The following is a 23,878-nucleotide window of genomic DNA, read 5'->3' on the forward strand; positions in this document are numbered from 1 at the left end:
TTTGATTGTAATAGAGACAGTAATCAGGAAGGTTCGCTTATATAATAAAAGCACATTTAGAGATGTTGAAATATGCACAGAAAAGTTGTAATTTTTTTCTGTCTATTTTCATTTTTTACTGTTTCTTAAAATCTATATTTATTAAAAAGAGAGAGAGCATTTCTTACATTATTGTCTTCACACAGTTTCCTACTGTCTAACCCATAACTAATTCTAGCTGCGAGCTGGAGGCACCTCTCATTTACAATGTATCCATGATATATTTTCTCTGTGTCTAGTCTTCCACTTGTTACCAGCTATGTTATAAAGTGGGAGAAGTAAAAGGCAGAACAGACAGATCTCACACTGCTTGCATGCAAATTTTAACTAATCTGTGTGTGCTATTTTATTAAAAGCTACATTAAAGCATTACAATCTCTTTAAATAAAAAGTAGACTGAAAAGCTATTAAAATATAATAAAAAAAAAATGCTGCACCACATTTTTCAGTTAATATTGCAATAAATGTGAATTTTCGAATAATGGTATTAGGTACGTTCATACTAAAAATAAACAGACTGCTGCAATCCAAGTTAGGTCAGAAAACTCTGTGCCTATGTGGGCGCTAGGCTAGGTTGACCGCTGGTGTACAAGGAAGACTAGCTAGCGTAGGGTGTAGGTGCCAATATATATAGGTTGAGCTAAATGTCATTGAGCTAAATGTCTCTAGAAGCTGCATTTAAAAAAACAAATGTATCTTTCCCAACTCAACAATTCCATCTACAATAATTAAAAAAATAGAAAAAAATATTTAACAAAAATTGATATATTTGATATGAGAAACTCCACTTGAGGCAGTATTTTTTCCTGTACCATATAGCAGATATATCTGCAAGCAAAAAATAAAATGAGCATATTGTTCCTTTCACAATATATATTTTACAATAAAAATGCAATACAAAAAAGTTAAGTTTTTTGGCTTATTGTCTGTACTGGCAAGAAAAAAAAATATTTTAAAAAATAATAATAAAAAAAAAGACAAATCCCCCCTTTTTTGTAAATTTTACCTAAATCTAAGTAATCCAGCCTGCCAAAGTTACCCACTTTGTCATTTTGCTAAATCTTTCATGAAAAAAAAAAACTTCATGAGAAAAATACATCGATAGCAAACTAAGTAAAAAGGATCTGCAAAAACAAAGGTGGATTCTAGTCGTATTTTGTGAAACAGTTCAGAATGCATATACACAAGCGTCTGCATGAAAATATTTCAATACGCCACCAAAAACGCTAAGTTTAAACAGTTCTCAGAGATTGCCAAATCCCAGCTGCATTAATACTGAAAAAAATTACTTGTTTTGTTTGAAGGCTCAGAGTATAATCGGCAAACATTTTTTAACAGCCCGTTAAACAATTCACCTGAATAAATGTGGCAGAATTCACTTGTAGGACTTCCCATCCCTCATAAAAACTATTACACTTTATATAATCTCCTACACATATTTCCCAAAATAGATCCTGAAATCCCTTCCAACTAAATCTACTTTATTTCCACTCATTTTGCTTTGACATATTACGCACAGGGGGAAAGGAAAGCTGAATTCAACTTCTCAATTTCCCTCTTTTTTTTTTTTGCTGATTTTTTTTTTTTCGTTTTTAAAATTCTTAAATATTTTAAGGCCAAAGTAAAAAAAAGAACTGAAGAAAGTGATAAGCACTGTAGGTGTCGGCATAAAGTGTGGTGCAAGCTGCTGTCTTGCAGATAGTCACCGTTGGAACCTACAAACCATACGTATGTGTTTGCAAGTTTGCATGTACACAAAGGCCTGTGTACGCTGTGTATGTTAGAAAAGACAGATTGTTCTTTCGTTTCTCTTCTTGGCAACATTTGCTGAAAGTTCTTGTCCCGCCCGGCTGTCGGTTTCAGTTGTTGCTTTGTGATTGCTGCAGGCCTTTGTGAAGAGGAGCCGCGGCAGATGATGGTTTGATCCAAGGGACGGTTAGCAAAGAGGAGGAGGAGGAGGTGGTGGTTGTCATGGTGACCTGAATCATCTGCTCGCTCTGGATAAGTCTAATGAGAGTTTTGAGGCGTTCCAGCGATGACTGGGTCCCTTTCTGCTGGGCCAGCAAGCTATTCTTAAGGTCTAAGCATTTCTGTCAAAATAAAGGCAGCATAAAATAATGATGGGTTATAGGGTTACAAAGAGAGCACAAAGCACAAGTCCTGCAGGAATATATTAATGGATCAATTACAAAAAAACTAAGTGTTACATGTTTAACTATCTTACAGCTTTTATATACTGAAAACATTTTAAATAAGGAATCTGTGTAAAAACAAATCAATCAATACAAATTATACAGCAACTGTAAGAATATAGTCCATGTGGCTATCACTTCTATAAATAATTAATTCGACAATATTGGCAACCATGAGAAATTAAAGAAAAACTGTGTTAAGACTGTGTTAATTCTTGTTAATTTAATAAAACTTAGTAAATTATTAAGGCAAGTTAAACTTTCTTTCTATTGATCTGTATTTGTTCCTATACAATATGTACATTGCTAACATATATTCATACTGAAAACAGTGTTTAAAGGACCTCTAAGGGCACATAGACCCTTCATCTCAGTGAAGTGGCACATTACTATTAACTCTTTAATGCAAAACGCTGACATTTTGAAGGAACACACACTGCAGTGTTAAATACACCTCCTGTGGCTGTTCCAAACCTTTTTTGGACCAAGGCACTCTTCAGTGACAAAAACGTTTCCAAGGAACATTTTATTTTTACCTTTATCGTCAGGTTATAAATGTTACAATTACACGAAGGCTTCCAGTTACAGATATATTTAAACAGTCTTACTTTTAATTAAATTTCCAAATGCAAATCCCAATTTTAATACAGATACTTATAATAATAATATTAAAAAAAATTAAAAATTTTACAATCGTATTCAAACTATTATAACTCTGTAGTCAATCCCATTATTATCTATAGTGAATATTGTAGGGAATTAAAAGTGAATGACAAATTCAAAGACAAAATATCTGAATTGTAAAATGTCTCCAGGTCAGCTATGCTGCCAGTTTAGCCCTTAAATTCGATATTTGATTTGAATTCATGTTGAATTGCCAACAATTCTCATTTTAGTAAATAACCGGAATGTGTTCATGGCACATTCTGGGGTGAAGTCAGGCTACGTGACACTGGTTATAAGTCATTGGTTTAAAGGACGGTCTCTCTTTAACCAAAACAGAAAAGTAATTTAGATTTCGGTGTTCCCTGTCCATATGGTCAATTTCATATATCAAACATGAGACATCTTTATTTCACAATGAGATGCGATATCTGTCTTAATGCTTAGAAACTATTTACATCAGAACATATAAACAGGAAAGATTATGTTTTCATCATCGGAAAGCAATCTGCAGTGAGTACTGCGTTAAAAGGAATAAAAATGTCCATCTCCAAATCTTCTATGAAGATACAATTTCATATTGTGTAAAGATTTATCATTTGTTACATAACTTACTATTTATTAATAATTTGCCTTATTTACAGAACATTCCCTTTCATTAATCTAATTTGTTGTGAGGTTTCAATTGAGTGATTGTAGATGCAAATAAGTATTTATTAAAAAACAAACAGCATAATACTAAAATCCAACATTTTAAACAATATTTTTGGTTATATGATTGGTACATGGTTGGTTGGCATATGTGTTGGTCCCAATTTAGCTATGATTAGTAATAAGTACTTTAAGTCCCAGTTTGTGTTCTGGTGAGTTGTGTATAGTTGTTTACTTTCTATAATAAAGAGTATTTTTTGGCAAACTGTTGTTACCTACCTTCATGGCATTATTTAACTGTCGCTCCTGTTCTACCAGTTGCCTCTGTTCATTTTTCAATTCACTCTCCTTCTTTTTTAATTTTCTCTTTTCTTCTTCTTTCACTGAAACAGAAAAAAGTGAAATGAGTGATCTAAGCACCCAGCACCAAGCCTTCAAAGGAAATACAGTAATAATGTGAGAGATACAACATAATATAATCTTTAACTAGTAAAGGTATGGCCAATAATATCCCACTACCATTCCACAAATGAAACCTGGTGACTCTAAGACACTAAAATAGGAACCCAATCCACTGACCTATCTCACCATTCAATACTCAAGGTTTGTCACAGAGGAGAACTTGTAAAGACGTGATACAGAGGTAAATAATTAATTTCCAGATTTAATTTTTAACAGTGTATTTCCATAGAATATTCAGACTCTCAAAGTGTCGGACTTCCAAGAAAATGCGTGAGTGACAATTTTCACTGTAGGTGAGTAATTAAAGCAAGTCTGCACACTGCGCTACTGACAGTGTGCAGACCACCCCACTGAAGTTCAGCACCCCCACTGTGCAGGCCATATTCTGGTTTATACACCCACACTCAAACTAAAAATTAATTAAGGAATAATACATTATCTTCATATTTGCTAGAAGAAAAAATAATATATGTTTAATTACATTTTTATTGCATTGCAGAAGGTTTTATTAGTATTCATTAACTGTGCTTCCATTATAATGCCATTTAGATGCACGTGAAAATAAGTAAACACAGTAATTGTGTGGAAACCAGAAATATCAGATTCCTACACATTAGTGATTTAACCACACACCCCAAACCACCAGCGCCCTGGTGAGCTGCTAGTACAATGTATTGCCACTTTGTAATCAGTTTTAAAGGCCATGTTAAAAAAGAAGATGATTACCTGTTAAGATAAATTTGTAATCTATAGAGGTGATCGCAGACATGGCAAAATGAGAGGCACTCTTTGTAAGCAAACTCATCCACGTTTCACTGAGGCTGGAAGGTTTGTAGAGATGGGGGTTGTATGCCACCTCTTCACATTGTGTTAACAAATCTTAATGCAAAATGTTTGTGCCACTAGCAACAAGCCTGATAGTCTCTTTAAAACCCCGATTCAAAGCCATAGACAATTCCAGGTAAAACACTTTCCTATGTAATGTTCAGAAAGGTTATTAAAAACCACAGGAGGTACAGCTCCTAGCCTGATGGTGAATGAACAAACAGCAGAGAACAATGAAAAAATAAATTCAAATATAGTAACCCAGTCACTGCGGCTGGCTGCATCCAGAAATAAAACTGACGAAAAACAGTGAAATTATGGTAACACGGATATCTACTAACCTGTTTTATGTGTCACATACGACTGAACTACAGCAAGGGTCCCAGTCCATGGCACGTTATCTTTCTGTAAAACATAAACCCACCAAAAAGGAGCATAAATATGAGTGTTTTATGCAATAACAGGAATTCCTAATATTCTGCAAATATTTGACAAGAATAATTTATTTGCTGCTTGTTACTATAGAAATTTAAGTTTAAGTAATACAATATGTATATATTGGATAGACTTGGGCAGGGCACTATTCACCTACTGTTTCCTTATGTCATACATATATTATTTAGAATTAAAATGCTTGTCTTGTTCCCTAACTGTGTTGGCGCTTTATACATAATTGTAACCATATTCATCATTCCACAACGCCCTTTACTTCCACACCAAAATACAATGCACAGTACGCCATTGACAATGTGAAGGGCGCTGCCCAAACATACCCCACAGCGCCCCACAGAGGATGTAAAGGGAGTTGAACAAACATAATGCACAGCGCCCCATAGAGGAAGTAAAGGGCATTGCAAAACAGTGAAATCTATTTACCCCAGACATTATGCAGGGTATCTCAATCAAAATGTTCCCAAGTCCTTGCAGGAACTGTTCAAGTTTTCATTTATTTTAGGTAGAAGCCTACAGGATATTTTTGGAGAGAGGCTAGCTCTTTGAAGTAATTAAGGAGGCTTATTTGGAAGGTTTGCATGTTAATTATGAGGCTCTTATCTGGCAATCCTAGCAAAAAGAGACAAGTGCGTAATAGTGAGTCTTGAAATTTAGAAATTAATTTCAAAAACTACTACATTGAGTTGACTGCATCAGTAGATAAATTATATTATTTTGAAGTCTAAGGACTTACCGAATTAAGTTATTAGGGGTCTAGTACGGTGGGGAATATCCTATTATCTAGATTTTTTATGCAAGGTCCATTTAAAAAAAATTAACAATAAACAAACAAAACAAATAACTTACACAAATATTTGATAATGTCAGTTCTGAGTAAAGTATGTTGAAAAAGAAAAAAGTGAAACGGACTCCATCATTCCCTGTCATTCAATTGGAATTGGAGGACGCCCACAGGGTGTTCATAAAGAGTAAGAGTTAGTAAATGAAATATTTGGCTAACAAGTGCTTTTTTATGTATGCCTACAGATTGAACATAGGGCTCCAAATTTTTAACAAATTATGTACCTTATATTGGAAAGTTTCAACCTAGTCTAATTTAAACACATAAGCTACTTTAGTGTGTCACAGTGCCAGGATTGGCTTGCCAGGTTAAATCCAGTCATGAAATATAATATTTATGGCAGCTGATAAAACCATTTGAATAATCTAAGATAACTTGGGGTAATGTCATGGAAAATACCAAAAATGGACTGCTCCAGGGATACTGGTACTGAGAAATGGAAGAGGATTTCAAGATAAGTTTGAAACTCTCCCCACAATTATTTTATCTGAGAACAATCTCCAAAACAATTAAACAAATCAGTAGTCAGGTTTCATTGGTGCTGGTCATTATAACACTGTCCAAGACAATTCCAATACAACAGTATTATCTTACCTTTTGCTGGCACTTCGGACACACCCAAATTCCTTTGGGTGAAATTTTAGCTAGGGCATCCAAGCAATGTAAATGGTAACCTCGAGGGCACATACTGCAGAGCTGCAGGTCTCCGCCACGTTTACACGCTGAACAATTCTCATCATGCATTATCTCAGGCTGGAAACAAAAAGAAAAAAAAAATTAGAAATATAAAAAAAAACAATAACACTGAGCGATGACTTGAGTATTAAGAGGGCACAATCGTTTTAAGAGCACTATTGATCACTATAAGGGCCTCCAATAAGAGTGTGTGATATAACATTAGGGTTTAATATTAAGGTAATAAAACATTTTAACTTCCATGAAGTTGCTCTTTATATCTCCAGGCACCGGTTAGATTATAGCAGTTATAGTATTTAAACAAATCCCTTTATGTCAGAGGGATCTGTAACTCACTAGCTTGCAATTGGTTTCTTAGCTGGAGAAGCAGGAGAGGAAATTATATTTCTTTGGAAGAATGCATGCAAAAGACACAAAATACTGTCACCGGGCACAGCTGACGAACATACCTTCCAACAGCGATCCATAATGGCTAGCACGTAAAAGAAGGGCAAAAAATAGGTTAGTATTTTAAGATGAAAGAGGGATATTAGGCAGGTGTCATGCACGGGAGTTTTATCCCCTAAACAGTGTGTTCACAGAGGAAATGCGTAGACCTTAATAGACAGGTTGAAAAAAACATCTCTGGCCATTTAGATCTGAACTGGCAAGTTGTCTGTCAACGTACTTTAATGCACTGTTTAGGAAGTAAACCCCTTTCACGTCCTACTTCATTAGACAATATGGTAACATGGGTCAGTCAATAATTTGAACATTTTCCTAATAGTTGACTAAAATATGTTTGGACCAGAGTTTAAAGGACTTTCATGAGGTTTTATTTCATTAGCAGAGAAAGCTGGGTGCAGGGTGCCGTGATGGCCCCAAAAGCTTTGATAAACGTCTCAAAGTGATCAGAAGAGGCTGTGACTGCCCTTGTCATTCTCCCAGCAATTTGCATAACCTTCATATATCCAGTGTTTTAATCTACAACTAATCAATGCGCTCAGCATACGGTCTCTCATTTTATTAAACAAGCAGCAGTTTTTTTGGACAGAGTTCTACATAATCCTGGAATAGTTTTAAAAGAAAATACATGGAATAAGGAAGAAAACTTTTTTTTTTTTATGATGCCGGCTGTTTGCTTCAGAAAAGTTAGAAACAGACATTACTGCAGCCGTTACAGCTTATTACTGGAAATGTATCACAGCTACTATAAATCTTCTTCCAAACAGGGGAAGGGCAGCCAGCAAGGAGAGTGCTATTATGTATAATGGAATCATCTAAAAATGCTAAGGAATGGTAGATTTGAGCCAGCAACCATTAAAAAAAATTAAAAAAAGTTTGCTGCAAAGTTGTAAAATCTTGTGGCATTTAGAGACGGCAGGATATCTTACAATCATAATGTTGCAAAGATACTGCGTGAAGTAATTGTGCATTTTAGAATTCAGCAGAATGCATTTTTAAACCAGTCTACACCCCAGCTTCCAGCCAGCTGTGTGCTGGATCTGGTAGCTTCAATCCTGGGTTCGGTTCTTGCTGATAACTCGCTGGCCCCCCCATCAGTGACATCTTAGCACTCACAGTTTTTATTCATAACTCAGGCTGGCTAGTGTACAGTCTACATAACCGACCTCAAGGCTGAATTGTAGCCCTGATATGCCATGCCATTATGCTGCAAGCTCGCCTTGATGAATTGGCCAATATGCCCTTAAAGGGACACTCCAAGCACCATGACCAATATAGGTTATTGCAGGCCTCGGGTGCCTTAAAATCTACCTTTAAAATCTCATGCATTTTACTTATTAGCGCTCCGGTACTCAAACTCCACCCCCTCATCAATGACATTATTTGGGGAAGCACTGCTTTTTCATTCAGCTTTTTAAGCATTTGTACTTGAGCAGAGCGATCTGACCCTGGCAGAGGAGTTTGTTGTGTGCGCCTGCACATGGCATATCACTTTCTTTCTGTCCAACCAGAACCAGCTTAAGGTGTTTTTTCAATTCTTTCCCAGCCGCTGTGAACTGAACCTACACCTTCGAAAATAATAGGAACTAAATACACTGAACAAAATTATAAACGCAACACTTTGTTTTTGCCCCTATTTTTAATGAGCTGAACTCAAAGATCTAAGGCTTTTTCTATGCACACAAAAGGCCTATTTCTCTCAAATATTGTTCACAAATCTGTCTAAAGCTGTGTTAGTGAGCACTTCTCCTTTGCCAAGATAATCCATCCACCTCACAGGTGTGGCATATCAAGATGCTGATTAGACAGCATGATTATTGCAAAGGTGTGCCTTAGGCTGGCCACAATAAAAGGCCGCTCTAAAATGTGCAGTTTTACTGTATTGGGGGAGTTCCGGGGGAGTCTGAAAACCAGTCAGTATCTGGTGTGACCACCATTTTCCTCACGCAGTGCAACACATCTCCTTCGCTCAGTTTATCAGGTTGTTGATTGTGGCCTGTGGAATTTTGGTCCACTCCTCTTCAATGGCTGTGCGAAGTTGCTGGATATTGGCAGGACCTGGAACATACCGTCGTATACACCGGTCCAGAGCATCCCAAACATGCTCAATGGGTGACATGTCCGGTGAGTATGCTGGCCATGCAAGAACTGGGATGTTTTCAGCTTCCAGGAATTGTGTATAGATCCTTGCAACATGCTGCAACATGAGGTGATGGTCATGGATGAACAATGGGCCTCAGGATCTCATCACGGTATCTCTGTGCATTCAAAATGCCATCAATAAAATGCACCTGTGTTCGTTGTCCATAACATACGCCTGCCCATACCATAACCCCACCGATACCATGGGCCACTCGATCCACAACGTTGACATCAGCAACCGCTCACCCACACAACGCCATACACACTGTCTGCCATCTGCCCTGTACAGTGAAAACCGGGATTCATCCATGAAGAGAACACCTCCCCAAAGTGCCAGACGCCATTGAATGTGAGCGTTTGCCCACTCAAGTCGGTTATGACAACGAACTACAGTCAGTTCGAGACCCTGATGAGGACGACGAGCATGCAGATGAGCTTTCCTGAGACAGTTTCTGACAGTTTGTGCAGAAATTCTTTGGTTATGCAAACCGATTGTTGCAGCAGCTGTCCGGGTGGCTGGTCTCAGACGATCTTGGAGGTGAAGATGCTGGATGTGAAGGTCCTGGGCTGGTGTGGTTACACATGGTCTCCGGTTGTGAGGCCGGTTGGATATACTGCCAAATTCTCAGAAACGCCTTTGGAGATGGCTTATGGTAGAGAAATAAACATTCAATTCACGGGCAACAGCTCTGGTGGACATTCCTGCAGTCAGCATGCCAGTTGCATGCTCCCTCAAAACTTGCAACATCTGTGGCATTGTGCTGTGTGATAAAACTGCACATTTTAGAGTGGCTTTTTATTGTGGCCAGCCTAATCAGCATCTTGATATGCCACACCTGTGAGGTGGATGGATTATCTCGGCAAAGGAGAAGTGCTCACTAACACAGATTTAGACAGATTTGTGAACAATATTTGAGAGAAATAGGCCTTTTGTGTGCATAGAAAAAGCCTTAGATCTTTGAGTTCAGCTCATGAAAAATAGGGGCAAAAACAAAGTGTTGCGTTTATAATTTTGTTCAGTGTATAATGTATTTTCTTTGTACTGTTTCTGACTCTTTTATTACCCAGTGAAAATTAAATGTTATTTTCATCAGCTTGGTTTTCTATTTCGAGCATCCATTTATTTATTCTCCATTTCATGTAGAGATCACCTTTATATTAGCTATACTTTCTCTCCTTCTCTGTATGGGGTTTTACACTAATCCCCACCTTCAAACTGTCTATACACTTTTTACCGTAGATTTATAGCAATAATTCTCCAAAAACTCATATCCTGAAGTATCAGTCACTGTTGTTCCCATAAAGCCGACATCATACGTCCACTTATTAAAACTGTATCTTAACTTAAGAAGCTTAGACTGTGAAATATTCACTAGCTTACATTTAAGTTGCACACCATATAAAAGAGCCACAAATCTTCTCCCCTAATAGGAGCCGTTCCACAGTTCCAATCTGCAAGGAACAAAATGAACGCCTTCCTTATGGCCGGCACACTTAGAGCTCTCATTTGGAATAAACACCCTTCTTTGAAAGATAAAACGGATTCATCTGACACTTTGTTTGCTAGGCATTAAATAGTCACTAGTGCTTCTTCAAACAACAAAATCTACACTCCAAAATAAAGCCCAGAATACAAATCCACTATCATTATAAAATAGTTTGCCACCTATTCTGCACATCTCTATAATGGAACGAAAACGGCCCACGCTGTGAACAAAGAACTAACAGATTGGTTTTATCTAAATGTGCTCTACCCACAAACAGTCAAGATGCTCTAAACAAATTATACTCAGCTATGGAGGCACAGTAAATTACTGTCAGGATATTTATATCGGCAGAAATTTTGTGCGATGATAGAAATTAAAATGTATATTGTCAGAATCACTCTGAACAGAGCAGACTCCATTTTGGATTTCAAGCTAACAAAGACACAAATTTCTATCCTTTCTGTGACTAACCTAGCCGGAGCTAAAGAATGCATTGTATATACAAACCAAGTGATAAGAAATGAGAACGGGGGATGGAAGACTGTCTAAATGTTAATGGAATAGAAATAATTCTAAACCCAGACATTAGTGACAGAGAAGATAAGTAATTAATTTTACTTTCTAAATTTTACAAGATTCCCATTGTAAGTGAAAGGTGAAACTTAGTTTACAAACTGTCATATTAGAAATTACAGCAGGAATTGGAGACACACTGTCTGAAGAAAACCCTTTGAACTGACGAGTAAACTTAAATTATATTAACCATAAAGATAAGCTAAATAACGTCAGAATAGCCACCAGGAGAAGTTAACTCTTTCCTGGATAGGAATGTTAGTGGGACGAGACTGCCCTCTATAGACCAAATACTTAAATTGCTATCTGGAAGGTAACCACACCTCCAGTTTTCTATTGGTCTATCACCTAGTGACGAACAAAGAATTTTTCCATTTAAAAAGGTAAGCAAGAAAGGGAAGAGAGGGGGCAAAGCAGTCGGAAGCGGGCGAAGTCAAAGAGTCGGAGTTGAAGTGAGTTGGAGTTTGGGTTTCAGATTAGGCCATGCAGAGAAATCCATGACAGATATCCACTCCAGGGCACTCAGAATTTCTTACACACCAATCACACATCCATTCAGTTCCTGAGACTACCTACTCATCTGATGAGAATGTCTACTCAACTGGTAATTATACTGGTTTCATTTAATTAATCTAATTTAATTTAAAAAAAATTCTAATAGCATGATATATGACTGGATAAATCACGGTCAGATTTCCATATTTAGAAATCTTAGTTAACTAAGAAATATATAGTTATAACCATTCCATGCTGCAGATGGAATTAGAATAATTATGTATTAATGTGACATATAACAGGTTAGCATATCGTGATATTTATCCAGGTGTATTGATTTGCTCTAAAATAAGATAAAATATCTGTTTAGGCAAGTTAAAATTCAGCTTGTAGAATCTGGTAGATTATTTTTATTGGATGGTTCCAGGAAATGACTAATGAGCTGGTTTAGATGTTGTGTTAATTAAAATTACATGAAATAGGATAATATATGCCTAGAAGGACCTAACCAGCATTGAAAGGGTTATTCTAACTGTTAGCTAAAGTTTTATGGCCTTACGCTGCAAGCTGTGTGAAAGAAAGCTTTTCTGTGTGTGTAAGTTTCACTTTCGTTTCTCTGTGAAGCCCATCATAAATCTTGTCTTGACAGCTAATGTTGTAGATTTTATACTGTGTCAGCCATTGGAATGTATTGCTATTTGTATTGCATACTCATGTTATACTGAATATTCATTGATTATTGTCACGCATGTTACTTATTATTATTATTTAATTTGTCACAATAAATTGTATCTATTTTTATAACAAATTGTGATTTTATTTATATGGAATACATTTCACTTACATGATAACGATCTTTGGGATCTGAGAATTGAAATAGTGGGCAATTCTCAACCGTTTACTATTATTATCCCATAAATATCCCCACATTACACATTGCATTAAAGAATTTAAACACTTGAAAGCCCTAAGACCAGATGGAATTTCTTGTTTGTATAACATGACAATTACAAAAATATAATTCACACCGGACATCCATTTTAGAATTAACTCAGGTCCCCCAGGTTTTAACCCTGCAGCAGGAAACATAGCAGTTTTAAAGAAACTGCTATGTTTACATTGCAGGTTTAATCCAGTCTCTAGACAGCCGCTAGAGGCGCTTCCGCGACGCTCAATGCGAAAATCGCATTGAGCACGCAGAACAACCATAGGAAAGCATTGAGTAATGCTTACCTATGGGCAGTTTGAATGCGTGCGTGGCTCTGGCCGCGCATGTACATTCGGCTCCACTCTGGAGCTGGCGACAGAGGGGAGGAGAGGTCACCAGCACTGAGGAAGCCCTGCGCTGAATTAAGATAAGTGGCTAAGGGGTTTTAACCCCTTCAGCCCAGCGGGAGGGGGGCCCTGTGGGTGGGGAGGGACCTAAGGACTATATTGTGCCAGGAAAACAAGTTTGTTTTCCTGATACTATAGTGGTCTTTTAATCTTTAACTGAAGATGGACTACATTCTATTTTCATTTACTCAGACTAGACATCTACTAATAATTCATTTTTCCAAATAATCTGGGCCAGCCTGTGATGGGAGTATAGCGGGTGCACATCTTAAAGAGACACTCCAGAGCCTTAAAGCACTTTATCTTGCTGAAAAGCTTTATGTGTGAAGATTGTGTTCTTTTTATATTATGTTACAAAAATATTTTAATAGAATTTTATTTTCAAATTAACCTTGTTATACCCCCTGGCTGTCAACCAGACAACTGGTCCTGTTACTTCCTGGTTTGGTTAGCTCAGAGGAGATAAACTCAAGAGGCAGCAATTGCCCAGAGCACCTGCCTTGCAAAGACTTCTCATTGACCTGCATTGTGTGATTGGACAGCTACAGAAAGTCTGGGCGGGGTTAGAAGGGGAGGGCTTGCAAAGGCTGCAGACAAGAGATCTGCAGTTATTGCAAGCTGTTTTTATATATAATCACACTGAAAAAATACATTATTAAATGCACGCATGTTTTTACTGGGGGTATTTCTACTAAACAGTGATTTTGTTTATTTTGTATCTGGGTAGTAGAGTGTCCCTTTAATGACTGTGCTGTACTAATTTATCTTCATGGTAACCACATATAAGTGTGACATTAAATAATGAAGAAACACAAGCAGGGTTATTTTACCCCTTAAGGGGTTAAAGTGAGAATTTAATGTGAGTTGCAAATTTAAGGTGAAAATAACTAAACAAGAAAAATTCAGCTATGCTTTAATTTTGGCTACTCTGGCCTTATATTTGAAATTTACTTAGAATTCTCACTTTAGTAACTATCCCTGATAATCTAGAAAAGTAAGAGCAAGTGGCTAATGCAACATACATACATACATGTAAAACATGCAACCATTTCCATTTTAAATGTCCATTACACTTTAAACTATCTAGGACAGTGGGGGTTGCAAATAACATTAAAAACAGAAAAAAAAAACTGGATTTCTTCAGAACATTATCAGTGTTTTCTATTAATGTTCCATATGTCACACATTTTAAGCGATCAGCTAAGACACTATTGAGAACGAGGTCTCAGAGGTAGAGACTTACCTCTCCCTGATAAGAATGGGTTAGTCAAGTAATTTGAGGCATGACGTTTCCTCTGAAAAGAAAAGAATAAGATTTCCTTGAGATGGAGATCTACAATTAAATAAAACATCTGCAAATGCATCAAGTGAGTATCTACATGTCCACAATTCCAGATAGCACCGTATGTTTGGCTCGGAGTGTTTTACAAGTGTTTACAGCTAGAAGTAGAAAGGATAAGAGCCTGCGGGTTCAATCCCGTGGCAGATCCTAAGTGATGTAATTAATAAGATACCTCTGGTTCAAGGAGTCCGCTGTAGGCTGGATTGGCTGTGCTTCTTCTCTTCCGCTCGTGACGCTTGCTCTGGAGTTCTGTAACCGTAGAAACAGATTTGCATGACGGTTTGGTATGTAACATGATGTGCAGGTTAATAAAGCCCTGACTCGTACAATCCTCACAGGGACTTACTGTAAATTTGCACTTTGAGGAATTGCTGCCTGAGCTGCTGTCAGGGAATCAGGCTTTTAGATAATTTAATCGGCCTACCAATAACCGCAGAATGTTCTCAAATATTGTAAGAGATTGTCCTGCAGCACTGTCCAGGAAGACGCCAATTCAGGGTTTAGAGAAGATTAAATATGTTTAGTGAGAGTTACTTGTGGAATTCACAAAAATAATTATGGATTTTCTAAGCTTAAGAGACCGGCAATCTCTTACACTCACATGGAGTAGAGCCACATGAAGACAGACTCAGGTCACACCAGTGGTAGTATATATCATGCCGATACCAAAACCTCTTCTGTCTTGAAATATACTGCTCACCTGAGAGAGATTTATTTGCACCTTATAATCCCCTAACATTTGTATTATGGTTTTACACTATAAGCTGTGCTTCTTTCTGCTGTATCCCTTTTCTGAGCTTTTCTATGTTCAAGGCAGAGGTCTTGTTATCGCCATAGTATATACACCACCGCTAGTGTGATCTTCATAAGGCTCTGCTCCATGTGAGTGCATCCATTGCCTGCATTATACACTCCCCATTTTAGAGTGTATTACACTATTTTGTCTATTCTTTTATTTCTAGCATACTTCATTTGATGTACATTTTCCCTCTCTATTACAAGGGTAAGTGTATACCTATTCAGGGCTCCACTGGATTCACACAACAGGTTTTATACCACTCGGTTCACCTTTTGCTGACACCCTAAGTGCTAATGCAGCTGTTTAACAGACCCCTGACATACTGTGCTAATCTGTTACACCAATAGTCATGCAAACTGGCTCCTGTTTGTTGGATGTTGGATGGAGTATTTAAGGTACCGGTATGTAACACTTCCTGACGCAATACTCTCACTTGGTAATACTTAATGTAAGATTAACTTACTTTCCTTTTAAAATCCTGTCTGCCATTCATAGGCCACGGATCTATACCTGTGGTGTTTTGTATATCCTCATCCATAATATATAGCAATGGTAAGCAACCTTCGACACACCAGATGTTGTGGACTACATCTCCCCTGAAGCTTTGCTAGCATTATGGGAAATATAGTTCACAACATGAGGAGCGCCAAAGGTTGCATACCCATAAATAATTTTCTCTTTTAGAAGCCTGTTTATGCTTATTTTCTTTTCTTTGTGCTACCTTTACATAATGGTCTTACTAGCTGTTCAGTGACACTATAATCATTTCCTCCATACTTATATCTCATGTTGTGTCACCATTCCTATCCTATAAAACCCTCTCGCATCACAAACGGTCTTATCTATATTGTCTTTGCTTGACAAATTACTGTTTATTATTGCGTTTTAACTACGTATAAGGCATTGTCATGCGAAATCATAAAAATAAAAAATAAAACAAAAAGAGAGTGCCAGAACCACCCACTGATTTGCAATCCATTCCTCTGTGCTTTCATAACATAGGAATAAAGCTTCAGAGAGGGCACACAGCCACAATTTGTTTCGTGCTATACTTTCCCCATCTGTCCTATCTGTTAATCAGTGACAGTGATGCCATGATCACCAGGATGTGACAGTTGCATTAAGGGCCTTGGCGTTTTGTAAAATTCAGTGCAAGTTCTCTGACTTGGTAAAAGTAAATGCCAACTCATCTAGTTTACATAAATCAAAGTCTGCAGTCCACATGGTGTATTACAAACCAGACATTTTCTAACAATACAAAAGAATGTACGACAATACAAAGGAAAATATCTTAGAACAAAGCTGCAATCCATGAAATAGTCTCAATCAAATGACAGCAAACCACATTTCTTTTTGTATTAGAAATCTGCTAAATAAAACACGGTTTTCTTCAAAGCAATTTGAGATTGACGTATAAAGACAGTTAAAGCAATTCTGGCTTTCTCTTGGCCTCATGTGTTAATTCAATAAGCCCATCTCTTGGAGCATGTGTGCCAGTACTGAAACCAAGTGGCACCTTACCCATGCCATTGCCAAGAAAAACCTGTTGAAAACAGGCTGTGCCTGATTCTACTGTCAGAAATCACAAACCTTGTCAACCAAGATGTTTGTAAATTCTGCTTTGATGGCTAAACGCGGAGTATGAAATTAACATGTAGTTTAACAATATCTGAGTTGTTCAGAACAATCATTGGTGCTTTCTGCAGTTTTTTTTTACCATATCATATAGTACCCACAGAAAGCACCTACAATACTATAATAAAAAAATCAATATAGGAGTTCACTCAATGTATCCATTAAATTATCAGGACATTATTGCAAAGTAATATAAAGGCCTTGTAAGTTTTGATGCCAGACACCGCTTCCTTTGTTCTAGATCCAAGGATTTTGTGCATTTTAAGTTTATTAACTAAATTGGAAATAGTCTGAAATTGAATGGTGAATTGCAAATTTCAGGACAAAGTAGAAGAATTCTTAAGATTCTAGAACTCAAGGTATTTTTCCAGCCTGGCCTGTTTGTAATTCTAAGCAATACCTGGTTTAGGGAATAAACTCTAATTGTGTTTATTGGGTAATTCCGCAAAAGCTAAATACGAATATTAAGAGCCATCAGGAGAAATCCCATTAAACCCACCTTCCAAGTGTTCTGTTGTAACGAGGCCCAATGCTACCATGAAGGCAATTTTCTGAAAAAAAGGAAAATAAAAGCCAATTAAGCAGAATACATCGTTAAAGGGTTGCAGTAGCTCACGTCAGTGTAAATGACTGATTATTGGCGATGTTTATAATTACGGCCGTTTTTCTGGCATACTTGTTTACATTGAAAATAAAACTGCCGTGATAATTACCTATGGTGATCAGAGACTTAATGACCCCATGAGCTCCTAACTAGACTGGCTCTACCCACTCTCCATACTCGGACCCCAACGTACAGTGAGTAGTCTGCATATCCACTCAGCTAGATGGTGTTTCCAATGACACCCCTATACAAATAATTACGCAGTTTTTCTGTTTACCTCAGGATTTTCCTCTGTTTTCTTTTTGGTAGCTGGCGGTCCCTGAGGTGCCACTTCAGAAGGCTTCTTACTTTCTATTTTGCTTTCTGGTTGGCTCTTAATTTGAGGCTGGATAATAATCACCTGAGATGAGAACAACATGCCTTTAAATAAATTACTAGTGGACTGTCTGCAACAAGAAAAATAATGTAACCTATAAAAAATGTAACCTATACATTTGTCAATACTGCAAGCAAATGTATAGATTCAATATTATATTTGCCAGTAGTTTGGATCGGATTTTGTGAGCATTGAATGCAGGGGAAGTAGACCAGCTAGCCAGTGGAAGGAACATTAACATTCATCTATACATCCGCTACCAATATAGGCCTTGTAATATTTTTGATAAGCTTTTTAAATTATTTTATTTATTTTTTATAAACATTTCAAATATTCCTGATAATCTAGAAAAGTAAGAGCAAGTGGCTAATGCAACATACATACATACATGTAAAACATGCAACCATTTCCATTTTAAATGTTTAATATTATGAAAAATATTTTATCATCTTGATATTTTATGATAAACTATTACATATTTTTTTATATGATATATGTTTTGGCATTTTAATATTTTGTACAAATAATTTGAAACCGTCATCGAAAAATATAAAACGATTTGAAAACGTATCTAATATAAATATTAAAGCGAGTCCAGAGCTGGCACAGCTTACATATAAAATGTTCTACCTTACATAATAAAGAACGAATGGCCTAGCACAGCCTCATATAAAACGTGTGTCTTTCATTGATGACTGTGGCAAACAGCTAACAGTTTAATTGAATTATCTTGTATTAAGGTGACAAGTTACCTGTTTGTTGCAGACACAAATAAAGGAACAACCACAATTTAAATGAGGCTGTGCTGGACCATAACTACTTTATGTACAATTTACTGATTATTATTTTTTTTTGCCAGTATAGAAGTCCATGCACACTGTATTGAAATAAATAAAGAATAAAGAGAGAAAAAAGTGAAACGATAAAAAGAAAAGAAGAAGAGGGAAAGAAAAAGAAAGATAAGAGAAAGGAACTAGGTGAAATATTATACAGTTTTATTGGTGACAGTTTTCAGAGGGTGATATTGTTGTTCAGTAAACAGCTGTCAGCAATACACACCTTACTGTCGGCGCTGATCAGGAGCGGCTGCACTTTGATACCTTCATTGACCATAGACACTGTGCTGGTGTTGATGGGATTTGCATTGCTTGGTGAGGTGGATATTATGGCGTAAGCCACTCCAGCGCTGCTGAGAGATGGGGACAGTGTAGAGTCTCCCGAGCTCTGCGACTGGCCATTCGAGCTCTTGTGGCTCACGGTATTGTTGGCAGTAGGAAGGGCTGGGCTGGGGTTCTTGATACTAACTACTGTGGCTTTTTGAAATATAGGTGATTGTTTGGATGGAGGGTCTCTGCAAGGAGAAATGGGGAGACTTTCTGGAATCAGAGTCTTTGGCCTAACCTGAAACACACAAAGAAAACATTATTAAAATGTGCAATCTGAATCTAGGGCACAGGGCTAAAAATGCAGCAATCAGCAAATGTATTCCATATTTCCATGGTGACTGCTCCGTATTGAGCACACTGTCCTATAATTGCTTTTAAATAACCACCAACACATTTACTTACAGCTTTAAAATTGCATATATATAATACCCAGTATAAACGTGACTTTTTAATCATTTCCCTCTATCTCCACAAATATCAGCAGCTGAACTTCTTTTGTTTTACAGTAACTAGTTGATAACACAACACTAAATGTCCATATCTGCATCTTATTTCGACACAATGAGGTTTCACTTTCAGAGCGGTTCACTAATTCGGAACAATCAATCACATCCCTTGAGCTAAACTTTACTGCATCGCTGGATTCTCTGAGCAAAACCTACCTTCATTTAAATGGTTAAATTGGGAGGAAAAAACACAATGGCAACTATGTAACAGAATGAAAAGAACCCATAGAGTGAAAGGCCAGCTGGATACTATTTGTGTCCAAACCCAGATTGCCTTTCCTCCTTCCACAGGATTGTGCCATTAGAAGTAAATTAATCAGGTCGAAAACTCGGGCAAGAAATATTCAGAAGCCATGAGGGCATTTCTCATTCTGGTTCTATATAAAACAGGAAAATGATGCTCCAGCATCTTTAAAAACAGAAGATATTTCTAATTGTTCACTGAAGGACAAATGTTAACGTATAAAAATGCTGCTTTCTGCTGCCACCTAGTGGTAGAACAATAGATCAGGCTACTGCTAATTGTTTGTTTACAAACATGTTTTCTTATGTCAAAGAGCTAAACAAATTGTTTGTACTGAGAGAACATTTCTAGGCCCAGTTTCTATTAGTTCCTAGGTGGCGCTGGCTCTAACGATTCTGGTCATGTTTACCATAGTAATTAACATCTCCACAAAACAATCACACTTGTGCGTCCATCTGAATGCCTTTCACACGGAGAGGGGTAAAGTGGAGTGTTTGTGGTGTTTTCTATGCTTCAAGGACAAGAGCCACCATTTCCTGAACCTCCCTTTGAATACAGTGAACACTAGAAGTCAGGAACAAGCCTTGATTCACAATTTTCCAATTAACTAGCAATACAGAGAAAGGGACTAAATGTGCGGCAGCGAATTAGCGAGTTTGGGAAATTAATAGGTCATATCTGAAAATATTTGATTAGATAGTGGTTATGCAAATAATTAATCTGAATAGGACAGTGCCTCACAGCAATACATGTTTCAAAGAACCTCTTAAAAATCAAAACACTGTAAGGACATGACACGTTTATTTTTAGGATGGAGTGTGATATATTCTGTATTGAAGTTAAGTCAAGGTCCAAAATTTCAACTAGCCATTGCCTATGAAAAAGCCATTGTCTATGAGAACACCACTGATCTCCCACTGTCGGCAAGAATCCTCAGTGCTGGCCTAAGACAGCTGCCTATTAACAGTGGCTGCACCTGGCTATCTCTGTGGAGTTTTGTTACTTCCACCATGCAGTAAATACCCCCAGTGCTGTAATGAGCAGCTTGCTGGAAAATGTATAGGAAAGAGAGATCACAACTAAGTTCCTCTCTCCTCTCCATGTATAATTACAGGTACATTATAAAAGATAGGCGTGAATTACAGCAAAGTTGATAATGTATTGGTTGCCTAACACCACTGATTGATTAGATTTTAAATCACTTTACAGGAGTGTGTCCACATGATGTCCCCCCCAGCCCATTCCCATAGTTTATGAAAGAATAGGATTATTATTATTATTGTATTATTTATATAGCGCCAGCAAAATTCCATAGCGCTGTACAATGGGTGGACTAACAGACACATAATTGTAACTAGACAAATAGACGCACAGGAACAGAGGGGTTGAGGGTCCTGCTCAATGAGCTTACATGCTAAAGGGAGTGGGGTATAGTGACACAAAGGGTATAAGTAGGGATAATGAAATAGGTTGCTAGAAAAATATTCACTGGGAACTTAGTAGGTTATTTTTGACAGATGCAGGAGAGGAGTAATGGGGGGAGGGGGGATGAAAACCTGCAAACATTTTAAATGATATGCCATCCTGAAGAAGCATGTTTTCAAAGATTTTTTGAATGGAGACTGAGTGAAAGTCTAACAGAGAAGGGAAGGGAGTTCCACAGAAAAGGTGCAGCCCTGGAGAAGTCTTGGAGGCGAGTACGGACAGAGGATAGACGTAAGTCTTAGGCAGAGCGCAGGGGCTTTAACAGGGCATACTCGTGTATTAGGGAAGATAGGTAAGTTGGAGCAGCATTATGTAGGGACTTGTAAGCAAGCACCAGAATCTTAAATTGAGTCTTATATCTAATCGGAAGACAATGTAGGGACTAACAGAGGGAGGAGGCGTGGGAGGTGCGGGCGGACGGGAAAATGAGCCTCGCCGCCACATTCATTATAGATTGTTTTCTCTCAGAACAAGGCAGAGCTTACATTTGTCAGAAAGCAAGGACAGGCTCTTTACACCATAAGCATTACATTAAGATTCTGTTTCTTAGACTGTCCCTTTAAAGTAATAACAAAGATTCATTGATCTTATAGTAGAACTGAAACTGAGGGGCCGGAGTCTAACTGTGGACCAAGCAGGACGCAACAGCTCCTCAACTAGTTCCTCAGATTCAACTAATTCCTCAGATTCAACTAATTCCTCAGATTAAGTTAAAAAAGCAATAGTCAAAGCGATTTATAGGCCCACTCAACTTTAATGCCCTGGGGACACTGTGCAATCGCTTTGCCCAGCATTTTCATGTGATCACTGAGGGAGCCCCCCAGACCTAGTGCCGGAGACCTGCTAGACCAATCGAGGAGGGGGAAGTGGCTGATTCCCTGCTCACGATTTGATTATGACACTGCACAAGTCCCGTCCTGCTACCCCCTGGACAGGTGGAGGATATCCAGGTCCCCACTGGAGATGTTTTAAGTCCCTGAGTGGAAGACGGGAGCTGATAGCTGCCTTTGAAGTTTCAACATGGTTGCTGTATGCAACACATTAACTCAGGGATTCGATTACTCATGTAGACGCTTTTGGGCAAAGTTTGATTATCGTGCTTCGAGTACAACATCACAACAGCCCATTGAGGTCAGATTGCAAACAGCACACCATTCACAGGTTTCCAGGGGATCCAGCCTTTGACACCAGCTGGCCGAGAACCAAAAAGGGAAGAACCCCTTTGAAGAGCTCACATCCTCTGGCGTATCCAGGTTGGCATCATTGGGTGCATCTGGCAGTAAGAGTTTGGGGCAACAATTTGGGTGCTAGGAGTTGCCAAATCAGTAAGCGTTTTGTGCTGGCTCGAAATTAGGACTGAGGCTGGGGGTGTGAACGTTCCTGGGTTGCAGGTCATTATCTCTCCATGGAGGCCTTTTCCCCTCTGTGGGAATATACTGATTTACTTCCCCAATGGCTGCTGTAGTTTTGGGTTTGTTCCACTTTTTATACCTTTATTAGTCCCACTTTACTATATTATTAGTTGAATCTCAAATCCTATATGCTGAGATGTAGTCCTTGCCATCCGGAGGTATCATTTTACTTTCTACCCTCTAAAGCAGGGGTAGGCAACGTTCTGCAGTCAAGATGTTTTAGACTACACCCCCCCTCTCTCCCCCCCCATGTTTGCCAGCTCTTCTGCTGATAGAAAATTAAAATACTATACTGTATGTGATCGCCAGTTACCTGAGGTAGCACTGCCGGTCCATGCCCTGCCAATCTGTGCAAGGAGCTGACCTGAGGGACTTTAATTGGCACTGCAGTGATCGTTCCCAACGTCTGTGGAAGACAGGAAAAAAAACACATAATCGTCCACACTTTTGTTACATTATGTTACAGTTACTGCAAAAATGATAATGCAACGCAAAACATCACTAAACTCAGAGTCATAGCCACACGCGAGGCCTATTATTATTTTATCATTATACTCTGTTTGTAAAGCGTTAACACATTCTGCAGCATTGTACATGTATACATAAGAAAAAAGAGACCACGTTCTCTCATGGAAGCGTGATCGTTGGCAATTTATGAAAAGGGAGGAGCTTAAACAAAGTTAAATTTTATTTGCTAAGCTAATTTACCCACAATCCATCAGTTAATAGAAAGCCACAGAAGGCAAAGAGCAGGAATCACGGGCAGAGGAGAACAAAATGGCTGCGCCCAGGTATTGAGATCCAGCACCAGAAAGAAAAAATACTAAACATAAATAAAAGGCAAATGAAAAGGAAAATGTCTAATCATTGAGATACAAGCGGCATAGGAAGAGAAAAATTCAGAAGGAAAAAAAATGGATAGGAACGCTTTAACCCCTTAATGACCAAACTTCTGGAATAAAAGGGAATCATGACATGTCACACATGTCATGTGTCATTAAGGGGTTAAGG

General features: G+C 37.9%; 1 protein-coding gene across 2 annotated transcripts in view; it reads right to left on the minus strand.

The window, feature by feature from the left end:
• Window positions 1-425: 425 nt before the first annotated feature.
• Window positions 426-23,878, minus strand: part of PHF21B (PHD finger protein 21B) — a 98,091-nt gene continuing 74,638 nt past the window's right edge. For both annotated transcript variants that reach the window (XM_063446732.1, XM_063446731.1), the window contains exons 3-13: window positions 23,181-23,273; window positions 19,114-19,455; window positions 17,956-18,078; window positions 17,574-17,625; window positions 14,813-14,889; window positions 14,542-14,593; window positions 7,272-7,294; window positions 6,721-6,879; window positions 5,174-5,237; window positions 3,825-3,928; window positions 426-2,129 (exon numbers count right to left, since the gene is read on the minus strand). In XM_063446732.1, the coding sequence (XP_063302802.1) occupies window positions 1,899-2,129; window positions 3,825-3,928; window positions 5,174-5,237; window positions 6,721-6,879; window positions 7,272-7,294; window positions 14,542-14,593; window positions 14,813-14,889; window positions 17,574-17,625; window positions 17,956-18,078; window positions 19,114-19,455; window positions 23,181-23,273 (1,320 nt within the window). In that variant the 3' untranslated portion in view covers window positions 426-1,898. The remainder of the gene's footprint in view (window positions 2,130-3,824; window positions 3,929-5,173; window positions 5,238-6,720; window positions 6,880-7,271; window positions 7,295-14,541; window positions 14,594-14,812; window positions 14,890-17,573; window positions 17,626-17,955; window positions 18,079-19,113; window positions 19,456-23,180; window positions 23,274-23,878) is intronic.

The sequence above is a fragment of the Pelobates fuscus genome, chromosome 3 (assembly GCF_036172605.1).
Source record: "Pelobates fuscus isolate aPelFus1 chromosome 3, aPelFus1.pri, whole genome shotgun sequence".
Classification (NCBI taxonomy): domain Eukaryota; kingdom Metazoa; phylum Chordata; class Amphibia; order Anura; family Pelobatidae; genus Pelobates; species Pelobates fuscus.